The sequence below is a fragment of the Phragmites australis genome, chromosome 21 (genome assembly GCF_958298935.1).
Source record: "Phragmites australis chromosome 21, lpPhrAust1.1, whole genome shotgun sequence".
Lineage (NCBI taxonomy): Eukaryota > Viridiplantae > Streptophyta > Magnoliopsida > Poales > Poaceae > Phragmites > Phragmites australis.
The window spans coordinates 8,131,627-8,151,470 of record NC_084941.1 but is presented as its reverse complement, the minus strand read 5'-3'; the positions used below and the strand labels follow the sequence as shown (position 1 = coordinate 8,151,470).

At 45.2% G+C, this 19,844-nt stretch overlaps 1 protein-coding gene across 1 annotated transcript; it reads left to right on the top strand.

Annotated features, from left to right (window-relative positions):
* The first annotated feature begins 1,405 nt into the window (after positions 1–1,405).
* On the top strand, positions 1,406–15,062 carry LOC133902969 (protein fluG). The gene is made up of 18 exons (XM_062344298.1): positions 1,406–1,712; positions 2,786–3,037; positions 3,311–3,379; positions 3,472–3,586; positions 3,671–3,776; positions 3,867–4,023; positions 4,100–4,195; positions 5,113–5,161; positions 5,477–5,742; positions 6,186–6,358; positions 6,903–7,023; positions 7,132–7,184; positions 7,275–7,404; positions 7,556–7,701; positions 13,404–13,592; positions 13,871–14,103; positions 14,401–14,543; positions 14,647–15,062. The coding sequence occupies exons 1-18, from the start codon at positions 1,545–1,547 to the stop codon at positions 14,707–14,709; spliced, it is 2,529 nt and encodes an 842-aa protein (XP_062200282.1). The 5' UTR covers positions 1,406–1,544; the 3' UTR covers positions 14,710–15,062.
* The last annotated feature ends 4,782 nt before the right edge of the window (positions 15,063–19,844 follow it).

Sequence of the window (19,844 nt, the reverse complement as noted above, 5' to 3'; positions counted from 1 at the left end):
CGAGCTAAACTCAAAATACCTCATGGATAAGCCCTATGCTGGGGTTAAGCTTGGATCTAAATGGAATAGAGATCGATTAGAGCTCAAGAATGACGGAAAAATAGTAGGGGATATCTTACCTTTGTGTAGGGAAGCTTTCTAGCGGATCAATCCACTCCAGAGAAGCTCCGATTTAGACATCATGCTCTGGGGTGACGTATGGGCTTGCGGTTGGATGAACTTTCCTCCGGTGAGGGAGAAGAGGGGAGGAGCTCGGGGAAACCTCCAGGAAGCTCGAGGAAGTCCCCTCCGTTGATCTCCGGTCGTCGAAGCCGTCGAGGTGATCAGCGAGTGTGATTGATCCCCTTAATGGGCGCTTTGTGTACTAGCGGTCAGATCGTGAGAAGCTCCAGTCAGATTGCGAAAGCGGTTTGGTGTTGAAAGTCTCATTCTTTTCTTTTTTCTTATTCTTTTTTCTAATATCTTTGGGGTTTATCCTAATTAGCTTCTAAGCCATTTTCACTCTCAAATACTCACGTGTATATAGGGAAAATACATGAAGGTTCAAAACGCATAACTTTTAGAACGCATTTAAACTCAAATTGATAATCAATCGCGCAAAACATAATGCAATCATGATTAGGTATGCCTAATTACATAATTTACATTTTGGGACGTGACACTATAGGTAAAATAGAGGTGCGCATCCAAACCTCCTGTAATTACCCGTTAATACTATTACTATTCTCGAACGGTTATTTTTCTTTCTTCCCCATTCAAGTCCGGAGCCAGAGTAGATTCTGTACCCATGGGTACCCCATAGATCCCGAATACAGCCCAAGTACCCCATCGGTCCCGAGACAGCCATAGGCCTAGCCTGAGCTTGAGGGGCACGCCAGCCACCCTCCTCTTCCATGGCTCCACCATCGCCGCCTCGACTGCGCGACTCCACTACCGCCACCGTCGCCGCCCTCCTGCTATCTGTCGCCATCGCCGCCCTCCCTTAGTACGTCGCTGCCGCCTCACTTGTGCGATGCCGCCAGCTCTACCTCGCCTGCGTCCTCCCACAGTACGTCGATGTGTTTGAGTTTCGGGTCCCCGATGGGGCAAGGCCAAAGGTTGTTTTGTACTCGGTAATCATTTCAGAGCTAAATCGGATTTCAGATCGAGTGCTTTCTCAATCCACGGGTCCGACTTGACTCGTTGCCACCCCTGCCCCCGTTGTGCACTCTTTCTCACATGCTTAGTTTCTGACGGCTGGGACCCGCATGTCAGCCGCTCTCCCACCGCCGCGACCACCCTACCCCACTCACCACCACTAGCCGAGCAGCAGGGGAGCGCGGTAGCTGCGACGTGTGCGCGCGCGCGCGCGGCCCGTGCCCATCCTCCACACGGCTCCACCCACCTCCCTCCTGTATAAAACTTGGCGCCCCGTGCTGCGGTCGCCCCCAAACTACACCACCGCGCTTCGGTCCGCCCGGTCAAACACCGACGCCTTCCTCCGGAAATCCTTGAGACAACGACAGCAAGGCGGCGGTGACCAGTAGCGGCCGCGGAGGAGGGAGATGGAGGCGAGGTACGCGGTGCTGCGGCGCGCGGTGGAGGAGGTTGCGGCGGTGGACGCGCACGCGCACAACCTCGTCGCCCCGGGCTCGGCGTTCCCCTTCCTCCGCTGCTTCTCCGAGGCCGAGGGCGACGCGCTCGCGCACGCGCCCCACTCCCTCTCCTTCAAGGTACGCCGCGCGCCACGACCGCACCCCCGCCGCCTCGCCTACCTGCTCCTCGGCTACCCCCCCCCCCCCCCCCCGCTTTGACCGCTCCTTTGAGCTTGCAGCTTGCTACCTCTGTACTGCTAGTAGTATATTCGAAATTACAGCATTGATAAGAACCTGCAGGCTGGACAACCGTGCTAGATTGTGTCGGTTACGGTGTGAGAGGATTCCAAATTTTTGGCAGTTTTTTATGTGCAGGCGCAGCTACACGTGCTTCTTAAATGGTGGATTGACTCTAAAAATGATTAAAAAATTAGTGTCGAGTAGTCATGATTAAAAAAATTCACTAGTGCTACTTTGGATTGATTCTAAAAATGATGAAAAAATTAGTGTCGAGGAGTCATGATTTGATTGCATTTGCATATGTTGGTGCTAACCGAGCACTGCTGCTGGTTGGTTTTGGAATTTGGACGGTAGGTGCTGTTTCAGGGATAACTGATAAGAGGAATGCAAATTTACTGCTATTGGCAGCTGCTTTTGGCAGAATATGTTGAGCTCGTCGTTTTCTTTAGCTGTTGGTATGTGGTACTGGTTGTACTGGTGCGGCATGCAGATGCCACCAGCTTTATGTCTGCATTGCCTGCTTGCCATTGTGCAGTGGGGCGTGGTGGCAGTTTTGCCCGTCTCCTTGCCTTGTGATGGATGGGCTGGGGAGTGGGGTCTGCGTGCTTGGAAACTGGAACGGTGCGTTGCTAGCTGCTACTTGCTAGGCACATGAGGAGATGCAGGGGCTCTTCTTGGTGCTGGTCTGGGATGCCCAGCCAAGTGTCCATGGCGTCATGTGATGTGGGGCATTTGGTTAGCCACTTTGCCCCTGTCAGTGGTTTCAGAGTGGGTAGGCCGTGTAGCCTTCTGTCCCAATTGTCATTGTCCTTGCCTTGGGACTACCGTAGCACTCGCAACGTTAAGTTTTTAACGCGTGTGGAAATATAATGCGAGGCAGGTTTGTTCTGTTGTGCTCCGTAGTTGTTGCATAAGCATCTAGTAGTGCACTTTCAGAGCTCATTACATTCTTGGAGCCTCGTGAAATGCAGAGAAGCCTGAGGGATATTGCCACGTTGTACAACTGTGAAGCCTCGCTTGAGAAGGTGGAGGAGTTCAGAAGGGCTGAAGGATTGGAATCTATCAGCTCGAAATGCTTCCGAGCTGCCAATATATCTGTTATCCTTATTGATGATGGCATAACGTTTGACAAAATGCTCGACTTGGAGTCTCACAAGGCATTTGCTCCTATAGTTGGCAGAGTTCTGAGAATAGAGTGGCTAGCAGAAACAATTATCAATGATGTGAGTGTATTTTACTTGCTCTTTTCTCATCAACATACAACTTTGTTGTTGTGTATCCCAATTTTTTTTTTTGGTTACTAAATAATGGTAAATGTTGTTTGGAAAGAATTTATTTCTTTAACCAAATAGCATGACCAATTATTACATAACTAGCGACCTAGATGGCATTTTGATCCTGAAATATCAAATTAACTATTGTATTTAATGATCCATTTTCATTTTATTTGTTAACAAGTAATGTATGAAGTTAACTTGCGCAATTACTATTTTCAGAAGTCATTCAGTGGATCAAGCTGGACACTGGACTCATTCGCTGAAACTTATGTAACTAAGCTGAAGTCATATCCTCTATATTTTCCGATACCCTTTCCAGACCAATTGGATTATTATTTTGTTCTTTTTGATGTAGGAATATCCTTAACTTATTGCTCACAGTTTCTAACCAAATTATTGCACTGAAAAGCATAGCTGCATATAGAAGTGGCTTAGAGATTAACCCAAATGTTAGCAAGACGGATGCAGAGGATGGTCTTCGTACGGAGCTAAGAGGTAAATATTTTGTTTGTCAGGGAGAGAAAACACCTAAAACAAGCTCACATAAAATTTGCAGTAACATTCCTCCATGTTTTTCAGGTCGGAGGCCGCTTCGTATTAGAAATAAGAACCTGATTGACTATCTATTTACCTGCAGTCTTGAAATTGCTGTGTCACTTAACTTGCCAGTGCAGATTCACACAGGGTGATGACATTTTCATCCTTAGTATGGAAGCAATGTTCTATTTTAGATGTTTCAATATCTGAAGTACATGTATCTCCTGTAAATTTTCAGTTTTGGAGATAAGGACCTAGACTTGCGAAAGTGCAACCCTCTACATTTGCGTGCAGTTCTTGAGGATGAAAGATTCACTAAGTGCCAAATTGTCCTTTTACATGCTTCTTATCCATTTTCTAAGGAAGCATCCTATCTTGCATCTGTTTACTCCCAGGTTAGGTTCCCATTTTCTCCTATGGTATCTATTTCGGTTTCATGGATTTTAACCATCCTAAACAAATGATAATCAGGTCTATCTTGATTTTGGCTTGGCAATTCCAAAACTTAGTGTTCAAGGAATGACATCGTCACTGAAAGAGCTTCTGGAGCTAGCTCCCATAAAGAAGGTAAAGCATTCATCTTGTGTATGACAGTTTCTATAAAAGTTCAAGTTACTCAAAGAAATCCACATTTTACCTCATGATTCAGCGGTGCCGAAAGATGGAAATGAGTTTTATTCTCCCACAACTCACTATCTAGCATATTGTCCGTATTCTACCATGTACGTTCTGTCTACAGTAGCAGGACTAAGCATCCCTAAAACAAGGGACTAATAAACATGGAAAATGCTGCAGTAACATGAAGGCATCCAGAATCCAAATTCCAGTAATATTTACCACTACTTAAATTGCCTGCTAGGTTAGCTTTTTTTCCCCCAGAAGCGACTGGTCCATGTAATAGGCAGACCTTCTTACTTTGTCTGTTTATGAACAATTAACACTCGTTCTGTTTGAGTGACAACTCATGGTTGTAAGGACATAATTAAAGGAGATTCTTAAATACATACTAAAATTATAGAAGTCGTCCATCTTCTGAGTTCCCTCAGTAACCAAACACCTGCAGTTTTGGCTTTCCTGGTTAGGTTGTCAGCTTTTGAGATACCTGCCAGTATTGTGGGTTCCGACTGTTAGTGCTAGTATGCCTTCCTGCCAGTAATAGTTCTTTCATCAGTAACAACCATTTATCTATTGTAGAGACTATCTGTCGAAACCCTGCAATGTCTAGTCCAACCTTATCTTTGGATTAGAGGTTTGTAAAATCAGGTTCCTACTTTGTGCTATCAATACATCTAATTTACTTATGTTAGTCCTTTTCTCTAATATTCACTGTCAAGTCACCTTTGTAACATAACTCCATTTTGCTTCATTCTACACATGTCCTGATGAATGTGACTGTGCCATTGCCACTCGCATATGAGAACCTAAGTATTTCCACTTTTGAAGATACATTTTGCTTGGTATTTCTAATTTATAACCATTTGCAGGTCATGTTCAGCACAGATGGTTATGCTTTTCCAGAGACATACTATCTAGGTACATTCATCGTCTTAAACTAGCTCATGAGATGATCAAGGAGCATTGCATGTCAGTACAAATGTTAAATATCTTATCAAAATCCAAGGTTTGTGAATGTTATCTTCTGACATTAGGATAACCAAAAAAATAATTTTTTGACCAATAAGAAAGAGAATAAAAAGGAAATGTTTGGTGCATGAAATTTTGATATATACATGCTTGGTAAGGTTTGTACTGCAACACATGGGAAGGTGTCCCTACATACTTGAGTGCACATTTAGTATGCTGGTTTTATGCCTCATGTATTAATTTATACTTTGCGCTGATTTACAGGAGCAAAAAGGGCACGCGATGTTGTTTACCGCGTCCTGTCAGGTGCATGTGAAGATGGAGACCTCAGCATTCAGGAAGCCATCGAAGCAGTTGAGGACATCTTTAGACGAAATGCATTGCATCTGTACAAGTTGAATGTTGCCAATGGGTCAATCAGTCATGAAACTACCATAGCTGCTGACAGCAAATCATTATCTTCTATTGAGCAAGACGTAGTCTTTGTTCGAATAGTCTGGAATGATGCTTCTGGTCAACATAGATGCCGTGTAAGCATATCTTTTGAACTATTAACCACATACTGCAATATTAACATGATGTGAAGTAATAATTCTGTCATTGATCACTTCTCGTGGTCTATGGATTACAAGTTATGTGTTAGTTTTCCCTCGAACAATATCTGTTGGAGAATTTGTCTTGAACTATAATCTGCCCCATATGCACAGTTGTTATAATGAACCTCGTAGCTGTTTTTTTTTTCGCAAAAGACCCAGTCAACATAGCACTTATGAGTACTTAGTAGCTGCATGATCTTTTATGGAATTTTTGAAACATTGTAACATTTTGGATTAATCATATTTTTCTAATGGGGATGCCAGTTGCCCTGGGCACCAGCCAATTTCCCTTCTTTAAAAACTGCTAGTGTTCTTACCGAATCTTGAGAAAATAAGACATCATATCTTATTCACTTTTCAAAGAATTGTACTTTCAGGTTGTGCCAGCTGGACGATTTTATGAGATTACAAGGAATAAGGGTGTTGGTCTGACTTTTGCATCGATGGGAATGACTTCATTTTGTGATGGCCCTGCAGATGGGACTAACCTCACCGGTGTAGGCGAGATCAGACTTGTACCAGATATGTCAACACTTCTGAGGCTCCCATGGTATATTTGATTGTTTTAAACATTTCTTCGGTACTTTTTTCAACTGATACATTCATAATGACACTGGTTTTCTTTCTTATTTGTTTTCTTGTCTTGTGCTTAGTCTTGTTTGCACATGCATGAAAATGTTGATTTACTTTCCATTGCTATTCTTCTCTCTCTCTCTCTCATATTTATTAAGTTTGATGTTCTTCTTCTATTTATATTCATAACTGCCACAGGAACAAGGGATATCATTTCTTTAAATATCATGACGGCTATCTTCCTTAACTAGTACTCACTTACAATTTTCGTATGACATAAATATCTAATTTCTGATTATGTTAGAACTCTAATAATCTATTGCTATCTCATGGCTTAGAGTGTTCTATTTTCTCGTTTAATGATGATAGGTCAATTCGTCAAATGGATTAAGCCACCACGTTTGCTGTTTTTCCTTTTTGTAGTGTATCTGTTACAATTGGCTGGATTATGCAACATAATGTTTCTGGTTCTAGAAACTTCACTCCTGATTATGTTAATGGTAGATTACTCTTGTCACAAGGTCAAGACGTGAGGAAATGGTGATGGCTGACATGCAAATAAGGCCTGGAGAAGCCTGGGAATACTGTCCTCGAAATGCCTTGAGGAAAGTCACAAAAGTTCTGCTGGATGAGTTCAATGTGGTAAGAATGAATCCATACTTTCTTGCACCAAGACCACCATTTTGGTCTCGTGGAGTCTGTAAGTGCATTTATTTTTGTATTTATGCTTAGTTATTTGTCCTTTTGCAGACAATGAAGGCAGGTTTCGAAAATGAATTTTATGTTCGCAGAAAAATAGTAAGGTAGCTTTGCCTGACTCAATTTCATATGGAAACTGTTAAAAGCTTTGAGCTTTGTGTTCTTTACGGGATCCTAATAAAAGCGCTCTGCAGCGATGGACTTGAGCAGTGGGTTCCATATGACAATACCAGTTACTGCTCAACTTCAGCATTTGATGGCGCATCATCTGTATTACAAGAAGTGTATTCTTCTCTCAAAGCTTCAGACATTGTGGTTGAGCAGGTAAGTATTTTACCTTGGGCAAAATTTCCTGTTAAAATACAAAAGTTGATATCAAACTAATTAAATCATATGCAGTGATTTACTGATTGATTGTTTTTTATGTTTACTGCTACTCCCCCCCCCCCCCCACCCACCCAAAAAAATGTAACAGTTGCATGCTGAAGCTGGGAAAGGGCAGTTTGAGATAGCCTTGAAGTATATCTTGTGCACTCTTGCGGCTGACAAACTGATATATGCCCGCGAGATTATTAAATCAGTTGCTCGAAAGCATGGACTGTTAGCAACATTTCTTCCAAAGTAAGTTAATGGATCAACATACATAGGTCAGCCTGTTTCGATTTTTGACATATCATAGTAGTTAATGGAGACCGACTACGTCTTCCGTCAATATATTGTAAACATAGGTGAACAACTGTAAAGTGAATTTAAGCTAATAATTTAGTACATTAAACAGCAAAACCGGTCACTGTCTATGCTAACTATTAGCCTGATCCATGTTGGAATACATGCCCTGCCGGCAAGCACAACAAGCCCAGCCGACCCTACCTCTGTTTGTATGGAATTTGTATAGCAGCAATTGATAGCTTACCTTGCTTAGGATATCACTTGCCTTGCTTAGGATATCCCTTACCTAGTTTAGGCTTTCCTTGTACAGGATATACCTTGCCTAGTTTAGATATCACATTCCTTGCTTAACCCATTGTACATCTATTTAAGCCTACAGTTGTGTGAGAATGAAATCAAGTCGAGCATTCTCCATTTCTTTCATGGCACCAGGACTGGTGACCGCACCCCCACCTCACCTTTTGCGCAGCGCAAACAAAAACTCCTGCAAAACCTCCTGCCCCCCCCCTCACCCTCTGCGCAGCGCAGAACTAACTGAGCAGACCCTCCTACGCCCACTAGCAGCTCCTCCCTCGGGCTCTGCACTCACCAACATGTCCACCATTGCTTCCGCTCTCTCACCGTCAATGTGCGCACACACATTCCCTTCTTGCTCAAACTTTATCCACCAAACTACTCCTGTTGGCGTGAGCTATTTCTTGTTCTCGTCGGCAAGTTCGGTGCCCAGGGCCATCTCGATGGCTTCTCTCTCAAGCTAGACACCAAGACGTCATCCAGCGACGCCGTCTCCAACTGGGAATCGATGGACTATGCTGTCCTCTCCCTCCTCTACGCGTCCATCTCCAAGGAGATCCTCGCCATCATCCTCGTGCCTGGCTCCTCTGCGCATGTTATCTAGACCAGTCTGGAGGGATTGTTTCGCGACAACAAGAAAGCATGCTCTCTCTCCTTCGAGGCCGATTTCCGCAACTTCACCCAGGGAGATCAGATGATCCTCGCCTACTCCCAGCGTCTGAAGTCCTTCGCTGACGCCCTTGCCGTCCTCGGCCAACCGGTGTCTAAGGACACCCTTCTTCTCAACATGTTGTGCGGTCTATCTGAGCCGTTCCGCATCATCGCTACCATCATCAGGACCAAGACGTCGTTCCTCAAGTTCCTCGGTGTCCGCTCCCTCCTCGAGGAGGTCGATCTCAAGATCATGACGTCAGGCCCTTCTACGGCTCTGGTGGCCACCCAGCACCACCACCTCTGGCCATTCAACTGGCTATGGCACCGGGTCCAGGTTCTCTTCCTCTAACGGCAACTGCGGCAAGAAGAACAGAGGCCGGAACAACCATCGCAGTGGCGACGGTGGCAACGGCAGCGGCACTCACGGCGGCAACACTTGCAATGGCACCCCCTTCTTCCCCTGGCCTTGGGGCACCATGCCACCAGTCTAGCCTGGTGCTACCCCTGGTATTCTCGGACCGCGACCTCTGGTGTCCAATGCCCAACACGCCTTCACCGCACCAGGCGTGTACAGCACCTCAACCGCGCCATCTTGGGACCAGGCCTCATTCAAGCCATGAACGCCATGTCCCTTCAGAATCCAGGGCCATGGTACATGGACTCAGGTACTTCTTCCCACCTGTCTGTCGTTCCCGGTAATCTCTCCTACATCACACCTCCCCCTTCATCCCGCACAGGTGGTCGTTGGCGATGGTTCCGTCCTCCCCATCACGGCCTCCAGTCACACCACCACCTCCGCTTCTCGCCCCCTCACAATTTCTAATGTTTTGTTTTCTCCCAACGTCATTACTAATCTCATTTCGTTCGCAAATTTACCACTGATAATCTTTGCTCTGTCGAGTTTGACCTTTTTGGCCTTTCTTTGAAGGATCTCCACACCAGGAGCGTGATTCTCATGTGCAATAGCTCCAGCAACTTGTATCTGTTCTTCACGCCAGCTGCCTCCACTCATCGCGCCTTCGTCACGCCATCCACCACCATTTGGCATAAATGTCTGGGTCACCTCGGCAACTAATCCCTCTCCAGTCTTCACGCAAACAACGCCATTCCTTTAGCTTCCAATAAATCGGCACCATCCCTTTGTCATGCGTGTCAACACGGATGTCATGTTTGTCTTCCGTTTGAAGAGTCTGTTTCTCACACTAGTCGAGCTTTTGAATTACTTCATTGTGACTTGTGGACATCTCCTGTACCCAGTATATCTGGTTACAAGTATTACTTAATGATGCTTGATGGTTTCACTCATTATTGTTGGACTTTTCCTCCCAAATTAAACTCGGACACTCTGTCTACTCTACAACGTTTTTATGCCTATGTCACTAACCAGTTCCACAGCACAATCCAAAGCATCCAGTCCGACAACAGTCGTGAGTTTGACAACCACGCCGCCCGGACTTTCTTCCTCGCCTACGGTATACACCTTCGCTTTTCGTGCCCCTACACTTCACAACAAAATAGAAAAGCTAAGTGCGCCATCCGCACCACCAATGATGTGCTCTGCTCACTTCTTTTCAAGCATCTGTTCCTCCATCTATTGGGTAGAGGCACTCCACACCGCCACATACCTTTTAAACCGTTGTCCCACAAACACACTCAATTCCACACCATATCAGGCTTTGTTTGGTCATCCTCCCACATATGATCATCTCCGAGTCTTCAATTGTCGTTGCTACCCTAATCTTTCAGCCACCATGAAACACAAGCTTGCTCCTCGCTCGGCTGAATGTGTTTTTCTTGGCTATTCGGAAAATCACAAAGGTCACCGCTGCTTGAACCTTGCTTCACATCGCGTTGTTATTTCACGACACATGGTGTTTGATAAGGTGAATTTTCCTTTTGCTTCACGTACGACGGTCTCGCCCAACACATACGCTATGTTTGATACAGATACTTCATTGGCACCTTGCAAGTCTGGCGGTACTGGTGCAGGCACTGGAGGCTGCAACACAGACGGCGCGGGTGTGCTGTCCTCTGGCGCAAGTGTGGGCTCAGGCATGGAACCCAGCGAAGCCACGGTGGCGGCATGTGCAGGCTCTGCGTCGGTCGGTATCGCACACGATGCGACGACGGAAGACGTGAACTTCGCAACGTCCAACGACACAGGCGCAGGATCCAACGTAGTCATGGCGACAACAGCGCGGGCTCAGTAACAACCGGCGCAGATGCGGCGGCAATCGGCGCAAGCACGACTAGTCCCTCCCTTCTCCGGATCTACACGTGTCGTCGTGCAGCGGCCGGCACGACTTTTACGATGGTTGGCGCGACCTCGGCAGTGACCGGCACAGGTGCGGCTAGCGTAAGCACGGCTGGCGCCGTCCAGGCGACGGCTGGTGCAGGTGCGACGGCGGCAAACCCACCTCTCCTGGTCTACACACGTATACTAATGGCGAACATGGCGCAGACGTGGTGTCACCCGACGGCGCTCACGGCGGGGGCATGGCGGTGGCCACTCCTGGCGCCCCAGTGGTCGGTACGGCTGTTGCGCACGGCGTGGGTAGCCATAGCGCGGGCGGCAGCACAACCACAACCAGCGATGGCACGATGGCCACACATGGCGGTCTCCACCCGATGGCCACCTGTGGCCACCCGATGGTCACGCGATGCAAGGCCGGGATCCACATGCCCAAGTAGATATTCGACCTCAACATCGCCAACACGGCGGTGTCTCCCCTGCCGAAGACCTAACGTGGTGCTCTCAACAATCCAAATTCCCATGCCGCGATGATCGATGAGTTCAACGCGCTCTCCGCCAACAACACATGGGATCTTGTTCCTCTCCCACCACGCGCCAACATCGTCTTCGGCAAATGGATCTTTTGCCACAAGTACAACTCTGATGGCACCCTTGCTTGCTACAAGGCGCGTTGGGTTCTCTGTGGCTTCTCCCAGCAGCCTGGCATCGAGTACGACGAGACCTTAAGCCCTGTCATCAAGTCAACCACCATTCGTGTGGTGCTCTCCCTCGTCGTCTGCAACAACTGGCCCATCCACCAGCTTGACGTCAAGAATGCCTTCCTTAACGACAAGCTGGAGGAGACGGTCTTTTGCTGGCAGCCCTCCGTCTTTGTCGACTCCGACAAGTCGAATCACGTCTGCCGGCTCAACAGATCACTCTACGGTCTAAAGTAGGCTCCTCGCGCATGGTATAGCCGCTTCCAGACTTTCGTAGTCTTCATTGGCTTCTACGGCTGCAAGACAGACTCCTCCCTCTTCGTCTACCACAACGGGACTAACATCACCTACCTCCTGTTGTACGTCGACGACATCATCCTCATAGCGTCAAGCATGACCCTACTTCAACGGATCATCACCGCCCTTCGCAACGAATTTGCGATGACGGACTTAGGCGACCTCCACTACTTCCTCGGCATCTCGGCACGTCGAGACTCTCATGGCCTTTTTCTCTCTCAGAGAAATATGCTGCGGAAATTCTTCAACAGGCCAACATGTCTACATGCAACTTGTGCACCACGCCAATCGAAGCTCGCTCCAAGTTGGCTACTGCAGCTAGCGCCCCGGTCTCCAACCCGACACTCTACCGTAGCCTTGCAGGTGCTCTCCAATACCTCACCTTCACTCGTCCCGACATCGCGCATGTTGTACAACAAATCTGTTTCCACATGCACGATCCGCGAGGACAACACTTCATGTTGATCAAGCGCATCCTGCAGTATGTAAGGGAATAATCAGCCATGGCCTGCAGCTCTCTCGCAACTCCTCCCACGACCTCATCATCTACTCTGATGCAGACTGGGCGGGCTGCCTCGACACTCGCAAGTCTACTTCGGTTATTGTGTTCCTCAGCGACAACTTGATCTCATGGTCCTCCAAGCACCAACACACCATCTCCCAGTCTAGTGCTGAGGCCGAATACCGAGCTGTCGCCAACGCTATCAGCGAAGCTTGCTAGCTGCGCCGACTCCTTGCCGAGATCCGTCGCCCGTTGACTAAGGCCACTGTCTACTGCAACAATATCAGTGTTGTATATCTCTCCATAAACCCAGTCCAGCATCAGCGGACTAAACATGTGGAGATCGATCTACACTTATTGCGCAAACGGGTGGCCCTCGGCGATGTCTGTGTTCTACATGTCCCGACGACCCTTCAGTACGCGGACATCTTCACCAAATGTTTGCTAACTACAGTGTTCCAGGATTTTCGCTCCAGTCTCAACATCCGTGAAGCTCCAAGTTAACACTGTGGGAGGGTGTTGGAATACATGCCCTGCTGGCAAGCACAACAAGCCTAGCCGACCCTACCTCTGTTTGTATGGAATTTGTATAGCGGCAATTGATAGCTTACCTTGTATAGGATATCACTTGCCTTGTTTAGGATATCCCTACTTAGTTTAGGCTTTCCTTGTACAGGATATACCTTGCCTAGTTTAGATATCGCATTCCTTGCTTAACCCATTGTACATCTATTTAAGCCTACGGCTGTGTGAGAATGAAATCAAGTCGAGCAGTCTCCATTTCTTTCAATCCAAAGAATGGATTTCTCTGTGTACAGGGTTGCTACTTCAACCCAATATTTTATTCTGCTGTAATATGTAAAACATGCCTTTCTCTGGCCAATACCAGATCATCAATCATGTGGAACTAATGTATCTAGTATCTGATCCTTTCTTCTGCTTCGACACTGTCTAGGCCTGACTTGAATGATATTGGATCTGGTTCGCACGTGCATCTGAGTTTATGGGAGGTTGATCAGAATGTTTTTATGGGATCAAGTAAATATAATTTCTATGGAATGTCAAAAATTGGAGAACAGTTCCTTGCTGGAGTGTATCACCATCTTCCATCAATATTGGCATTTACTGCTCCTCACCCAAACAGGTAATATCGTTTTGAAAGACAATCAGGTACCACCTTCTAGTAAAGATTCTAATAATGTCCTGTAATTCAATTGAAATTTTGATAACTCATTTCGGTGTTTGTTTCTCGCATGAGCTGCATGATATTTACAGGATGACAATGTGTATATTCCCTGGAACCTAGAGAGCTTAATTTTGCTACTTATTTGACAAAATGCCAGAATACTGTTGCAGTCATTCCAAATCAGTATGTTATGTGCCCTTATTCAATTATCATGTTCACTTGATTTTTTGCTATAGCTATGATCGGATTCAGCCAAATACATGGAGTGGAGCTTATCTATGCTGGGGGAAAGAGAACAGGGAGGCTCCATTGAGAACCGCGTGCCCACCTGGTGTGCCTCTTGATTTAGTCAGCAACTTCGAGATCAAATCCTTTGACGGGTGCGCAAATCCGCACTTGGGTCTTGCTGCTATAGTTGCTGCCGGCATTGATGGACTAAGGAGAGGCCTTAAGTTGCCTGAACCAATCGGTATGCATCTCTCACTGCTTGACCTTATGACTTTTGGAAATGGTCCTAGAAACCATATTGAACCTTTGCTTTGATCACTATTCATTACAGAACCATGTACCAATAATATGAGTTTTTTTCCCTACATGATATGTCTAGAAAACATCATTAAATGTTTTGTGTCCTCACCGTAGTCTGGAAAACACTATGAAACACATATTTTTCAGTATTCACTAGCGTTGAAACGAAAGTATTCACAAGGTTTGGATTTTACACGGAGTGCCTTCAAATATCTCATGTTGCTTGTGTCGTTTGCAGAATCAAACCCCGCTGATTATGCTTCCAAACTCAAAAGGCTACCGCAGAACCTGCAGGAATCTGTAGAATCGCTTTCTGCAGATAAAATTCTGCACGAATTAATTGGAGATAAACTTGTCACAGCTGCTATAGCTGTACGGAAGGTTAGCACTCTTTAATCTTCATTTGCTGCATTTCTTTTTGGAACTATAATCTTTTGGTTTGAACTGGATACGCTCACCATTCTGCCCATTTTGTGTCCTGCAGGCCGAGATCGATCACTACGCGAAGAATCCAGGGGCGTTTAACGATCTCATCCACCGCTACTAGGACAAAAGACCGAAATGCTGGTGCCGACAGAGAGAGACTACGCGTTTTTAGACGTGGCAAGGGGTTTGACGGACTGAGAGACTACGTGTGGAAGAATAAATTTTGTTCCGGTTTATTTCGAATTCTTGTGTCCTGTGACTGAACTTGAATCGCGGTGTTTCTATATCAATAAATGTCGTTTAAAATTTGAAAAATGGACACCTGCAAACTCATTGTTTTGAGAGAAGTTTTTTAAATTTTTTTTGCTAAAAATTTTTGGGAGTCCACGAAAGGAGCCAGATACTGAAATTTCGGTCATTTCGTACTTTAATATCAACAATAAATAACACCGTATGGTGGGAGTTATTTCTTGACTTGCAGTATGTCCTAAGTTCGATTCCAAGGTTATGCAGATTTAAATTTTGCTGTTTGAATTGGGGAAAAAAGTTGCAGAGCTAGGATTCGGACAATAAACCATATCTATGCACCTGAATGGGTTTGCCACTGAGCTAGAAGATTTGTAGCGCTTGTTTGGGCGTTTTATCTACTTATGCGTACTTTAAATTAAAATCTAAAAAAGGAATTAAATAGGCTTATTTCAGAGGAGAACAAAATTCGGACGAAATATTAATATTGAGAGACCTCTACTAAATTGTGGTATGGTTTTCCACAAGATCCGGTGGGCGACCTTGTTTCCATCGCTTTGCCTCTCTTCACTCGTCGCCTTCCAAGTTTTTTCTGAGTTTCCTAGCATCATATTTCCTTTTTACCCCTTATTTTCTTCACCCTTATTTTCTTGCTCTTTGGTGGTTGCCTGATCGGCAACCGCTAGAGCCTTCATTTGTCGGCATCAGGGCGGTAGCCCCCAGCGGCGTTACCTCTCCAGCCACCACCAGTGGGTGCGACAACCTAAGTTGTGACTCCAATTTAGGATCTGTTTGGTGTTATAATGAATTATAATAACACATCTAAAAACTGCACATGCATACTTTAGATTTATGACATATACATCTATTTTTAGTAAAAAAATATCTAAACATAAGCATTTTATTCTATTTTTAAATTTTTTACAATTAAAGTTGCAACACTTATCTATGACCTACTTCAGTGGATGTAAAAAAACAGAGGAAGCATTTGATAAAAAAAAATACATATGTTTGTTTGCCTCTTAAATACAGTTATATAAGCAACTTTGTGAAAAATTATAAGCAAATTAGAATGAATTCGTGAGCAATTTAAAAAACAGATTAAAGCAATTTAGATCAGGTGTTCAATAAATTTTATGAACAAATTAAAACCATTGAAAAGAAATATCAGATCTAGCTGCTACATATTTTTAATAAAAAATGAGAATAATTTATAAACAATTTTGCTGCAATCAAATTTCAAAAAAGCAAATTGGTTCAAATTCGCAAGAAAATTTATGTACTTTCAGAGCAGAATGGGTTTGCATGTCATAAGACAAAAGCACGCACGTACAGTTTTTAGATTTTACTTTATAATAATCTCGTTAGTTAAGACCATGTTTAGATATTATCACCATTTGATTATCAGTTTTGGCTAAAATCGACTTGAACGGAGTTGTAAAATATCTGGTACCTAACAGAACATATCACTGAGGAGAAATGCTCCCCCTCACCCCCGCCCTCTCTTTTGTTTTCACAGGCCTAGTTTGTCTTTTATATTTCGTGTTCTTTTCTCCTAATATATATAGGCAGCTCATTTGTCTTGTTTAAAAAAAAATGCCCCGCTCGCTGATAGCGTGCATGCTGCTGCAAACTTTTCCCTCGTGTGCGCACACGTAACAGAACCTAATTTTAGACTTAGGAGGTCCGTGCCAGCGTCATTAGCACAATCCTTGCAGGCTCACACCATAGGTCAGCAATCACACACCGCATACCGCAGAAAAACGTCGAAGTCCTTAGATGTAATCACCTTTTTCACCTTAGCCTTTGACGAGGGACCGAGAGTCAAAACTAAAAAATAGTTTTGCCCCGTCTATTTTCTGAATATTTATTAGAAAAGATTAAAATCTAAAGAAAAATACTGTTGAGGATAAAGTTCGCTTACTCGTTCTTTTCTCTTTCTGCAGTGAGTCCTTGTATATGTGCAAATGTGGATGCCATTTATTTGTTGTGACATGCCTAATTAATTTGTCACAACAAGTCGTAGAGATAATGATAGCCCATCAAAGCAATATATCAACTGGAATAACAGGGTTTGTTTAACTATGATCTTATTTGCTATACAGGATACTAAATATCAACAGCATTTTTCAAGCAACTTTTAAAATAAATTATAATCTGATTTTCCATACAACCTACATGATACTAAATATCGGCAACACTTTTTTTCAGCAACTTTTAAAATAAACACAGCACAGCAACCGCAAGCTAACCCTTACTTTGGCACACGAGTTTAACAACTTAGGCACAAATCGTTGGCAAACCTAGTCATCTTAGGCCTGTATGAGTGCATTTTGGAATTCTGCACACCGGCTCAACCCAGCCCACCCAGCCGCGCGTGCCCCACACAACGTGGCTGCGCGCAACTCGTATGGGCCCCGCGCGCATGTGCTCGCACTAGCAGCGCACTACCCGCCTAATGCGCTTTGTGCCACATGGCGCGTTCTCATATGTCGCTCATTCTATGTCGCGGTATTCGGTAATTTTGCAACAGTTTTTTTAAGTAGGTTCAATAGTTTTTTTATAGTAAGTTATCGTCCAGTAAATCTTCAGTAATTTATATATTTTGAAAGCTTTAGTATGTCAATAGTTTTATTCAGCAGTTCTCGATAAGTGTGTTTAGTAGTTTTTAGTATGTTCGTAGTTTCAAGTTATTGAATAATTGTTCAATAGTGTTAGTAGTCATCGTTGTTTAGTAGTGTCAATAGTTTCAATTTGTAGTAAATTATTCAGTACTGTGGTAGTAGTGTTAGTAGTTGTTAGTAGTTTTTTCAATAGTGTTAATAGTTGTTCAATAGTTTAAATCATAGTAAAATTATTTAGTAGTTTATATCAGTAGTTGTCAGTTGTGCTAGCAATATAAGTAGTCTGTTCAGTAGTGTGAGTAGTTTTTTGTCAGTAGTTATCGGTAGCTTTTCAATAGCTAATGTAGGAGGAGGAGGGTCGGGGCGACGACGCCCAGGAGTGGGGCATGGCGACCGAGGCAGTCGGTGGTGGCCAGGCCTGAGGCGTCGCGCGGGGGTGGCAGTGATACGTGGCGAGCGTGTGCGGCGGGGGCGACACATGGCGGGTGCGGGGTAGAGGCGCTCAAGCACACGTGGCAGGGGTCGATGGCGAGTTCGGTTGAGTGGGGTTCAGTAAGGTTCGAGTAGAGGGGGTCTGGTTGGGTGGGTTGGGTCCTAGGTGTAAAATAGCACTACTGTGTGTATATATATACAAATGTACACACATGGGGACGGTATTCTACATATAGGGTGTAGAATAATTATTCTACACCTAAACCCTCCTGTGCCCACCCAACCGCGAGCTAAACCCTCTCGTGCCTTCCTAGCCGTGCTCGCGCCTGTGCGCCATTCAGTAGTTGTCCAGTAGGTGTCAGTAGTTATTCAGGTTTGTTCAGTAGTTGTTTAGTAGTGTCAGTAGTTTTGTTAGCAATTGTTATTCAATAGTTCTAAGTCACAATATTTTTTATTCAATAGTGTCAGTAATTTTTGTTCAGTAGTTATCCAGTAGTTCCAAGTCACAATAATTTCTGTTCAGTAGTTGTCTAATAGTTTCAAGTCATAGTAATTTTTGCTCAGTAGTTAGGTTTGTAGTGTTAGTAGTTTTTGTTCAGTAGTTTTTCAATAATGTCAGTAGTTGTCAGTAGTGTTTAGTAGTGGTGAAGGAGGCGGCACAAGGGGGGCGAGGGCCGTCGAGGGGACGGGGGCACGGCGATTGGGGGCTGCAGAAGTGCATGCGGAGTAGCAAGTGGCGTGTAGGACGAGTTAGGGTGCCTAGGTGTAGAATAACACGTATTCATGTTCATAAGATATCTACATATATGCAAAAGGATAATACGCAAAAGAAATAAAAAATAAGAGAAAAGGAACCGGGCAATATGGACCCCTCTCCCTCACCCCTCCTTTCTCTTCCAGGCCAGCCCACCTAGCCACCTCCCCTCCTCTCTTCTACTGGGCCAAGCCCAATTGGCCCTATCCCTCTCCCCCTTCTCTCTCGACTGGGGCGGCTTGAGGCCAGCACCTCTCTTTTTCCTCCCACGGTCGAGCCGTCGCTATGTCTTGCTCCCACACAAGTGCTTGCCTTCCCCAAACCGAATCCGCCTTTTATCTCTAACCTAATCTCTACCTGAGTTGATTTGGATCATCCTCAGCCGATTAGATAGGGGTGGCCGACGGATTCCCCCCCCCCCCCCTTAATCCTAACGGAATACATTGCTATCTCTTGGCTCGGGTGCCATTTTCGTCGCCTATATATAAGAGGGGGGAGGGGTCGGCCGGATTGAGGGAGATCAATTTTGCTCTGGTGGCCAAGACTTTGTTGATCTTCGAGTCGTCATAGATCAGTTTTCTCCTCTGCAAATCAGTCCCGCCACCACCAGATTGCATCTGCCCCACCATCACCGCCTTTTGTCGCCACTGTTCTCCGTTGTGATGATGAAGCTAGGTGAGTTCTTTGGTGATACGTGTGTTTGATCTCCTTTTCTATTTGTCTACCCCTTTTTTTTACCGTGGATATCATCATGTTGCTCTGTCCGGTCTGGGATGATTAATTTTTTGCCACTATAACCGATGGTACACTCCCCATAACCTTTCTATTTAGTTGCTTTGCTTAAAAACCATTTGGGTCCATTGAGTGTTGCTCATTTGCCACTCCAAGGCTTGTTAGCCCACCACGTGTCCTTTTTTAATTTATTTTTGGCTCCTACGGACGTGGAAAATGAGAGAAGAAGACATGTGAGTGTCGGTACGGTTGGAACCCCGTGGATTCATACCTGGCAGACAAGATGGATAAGGGCTGCCGACCGCTCTGGTGGCATTTTATCCGCACCGGCTACAATGGAGGTGGTGACGGCGACATCTCATCCACGTGTGCCATGCCAGCGGAGAAGAACCGAGACTAGTAACCCCCACCCCCGCCACCGGCGGCACCCCTACCTCCGGCGCCCCCATCCACCTCCTCCACCACTGT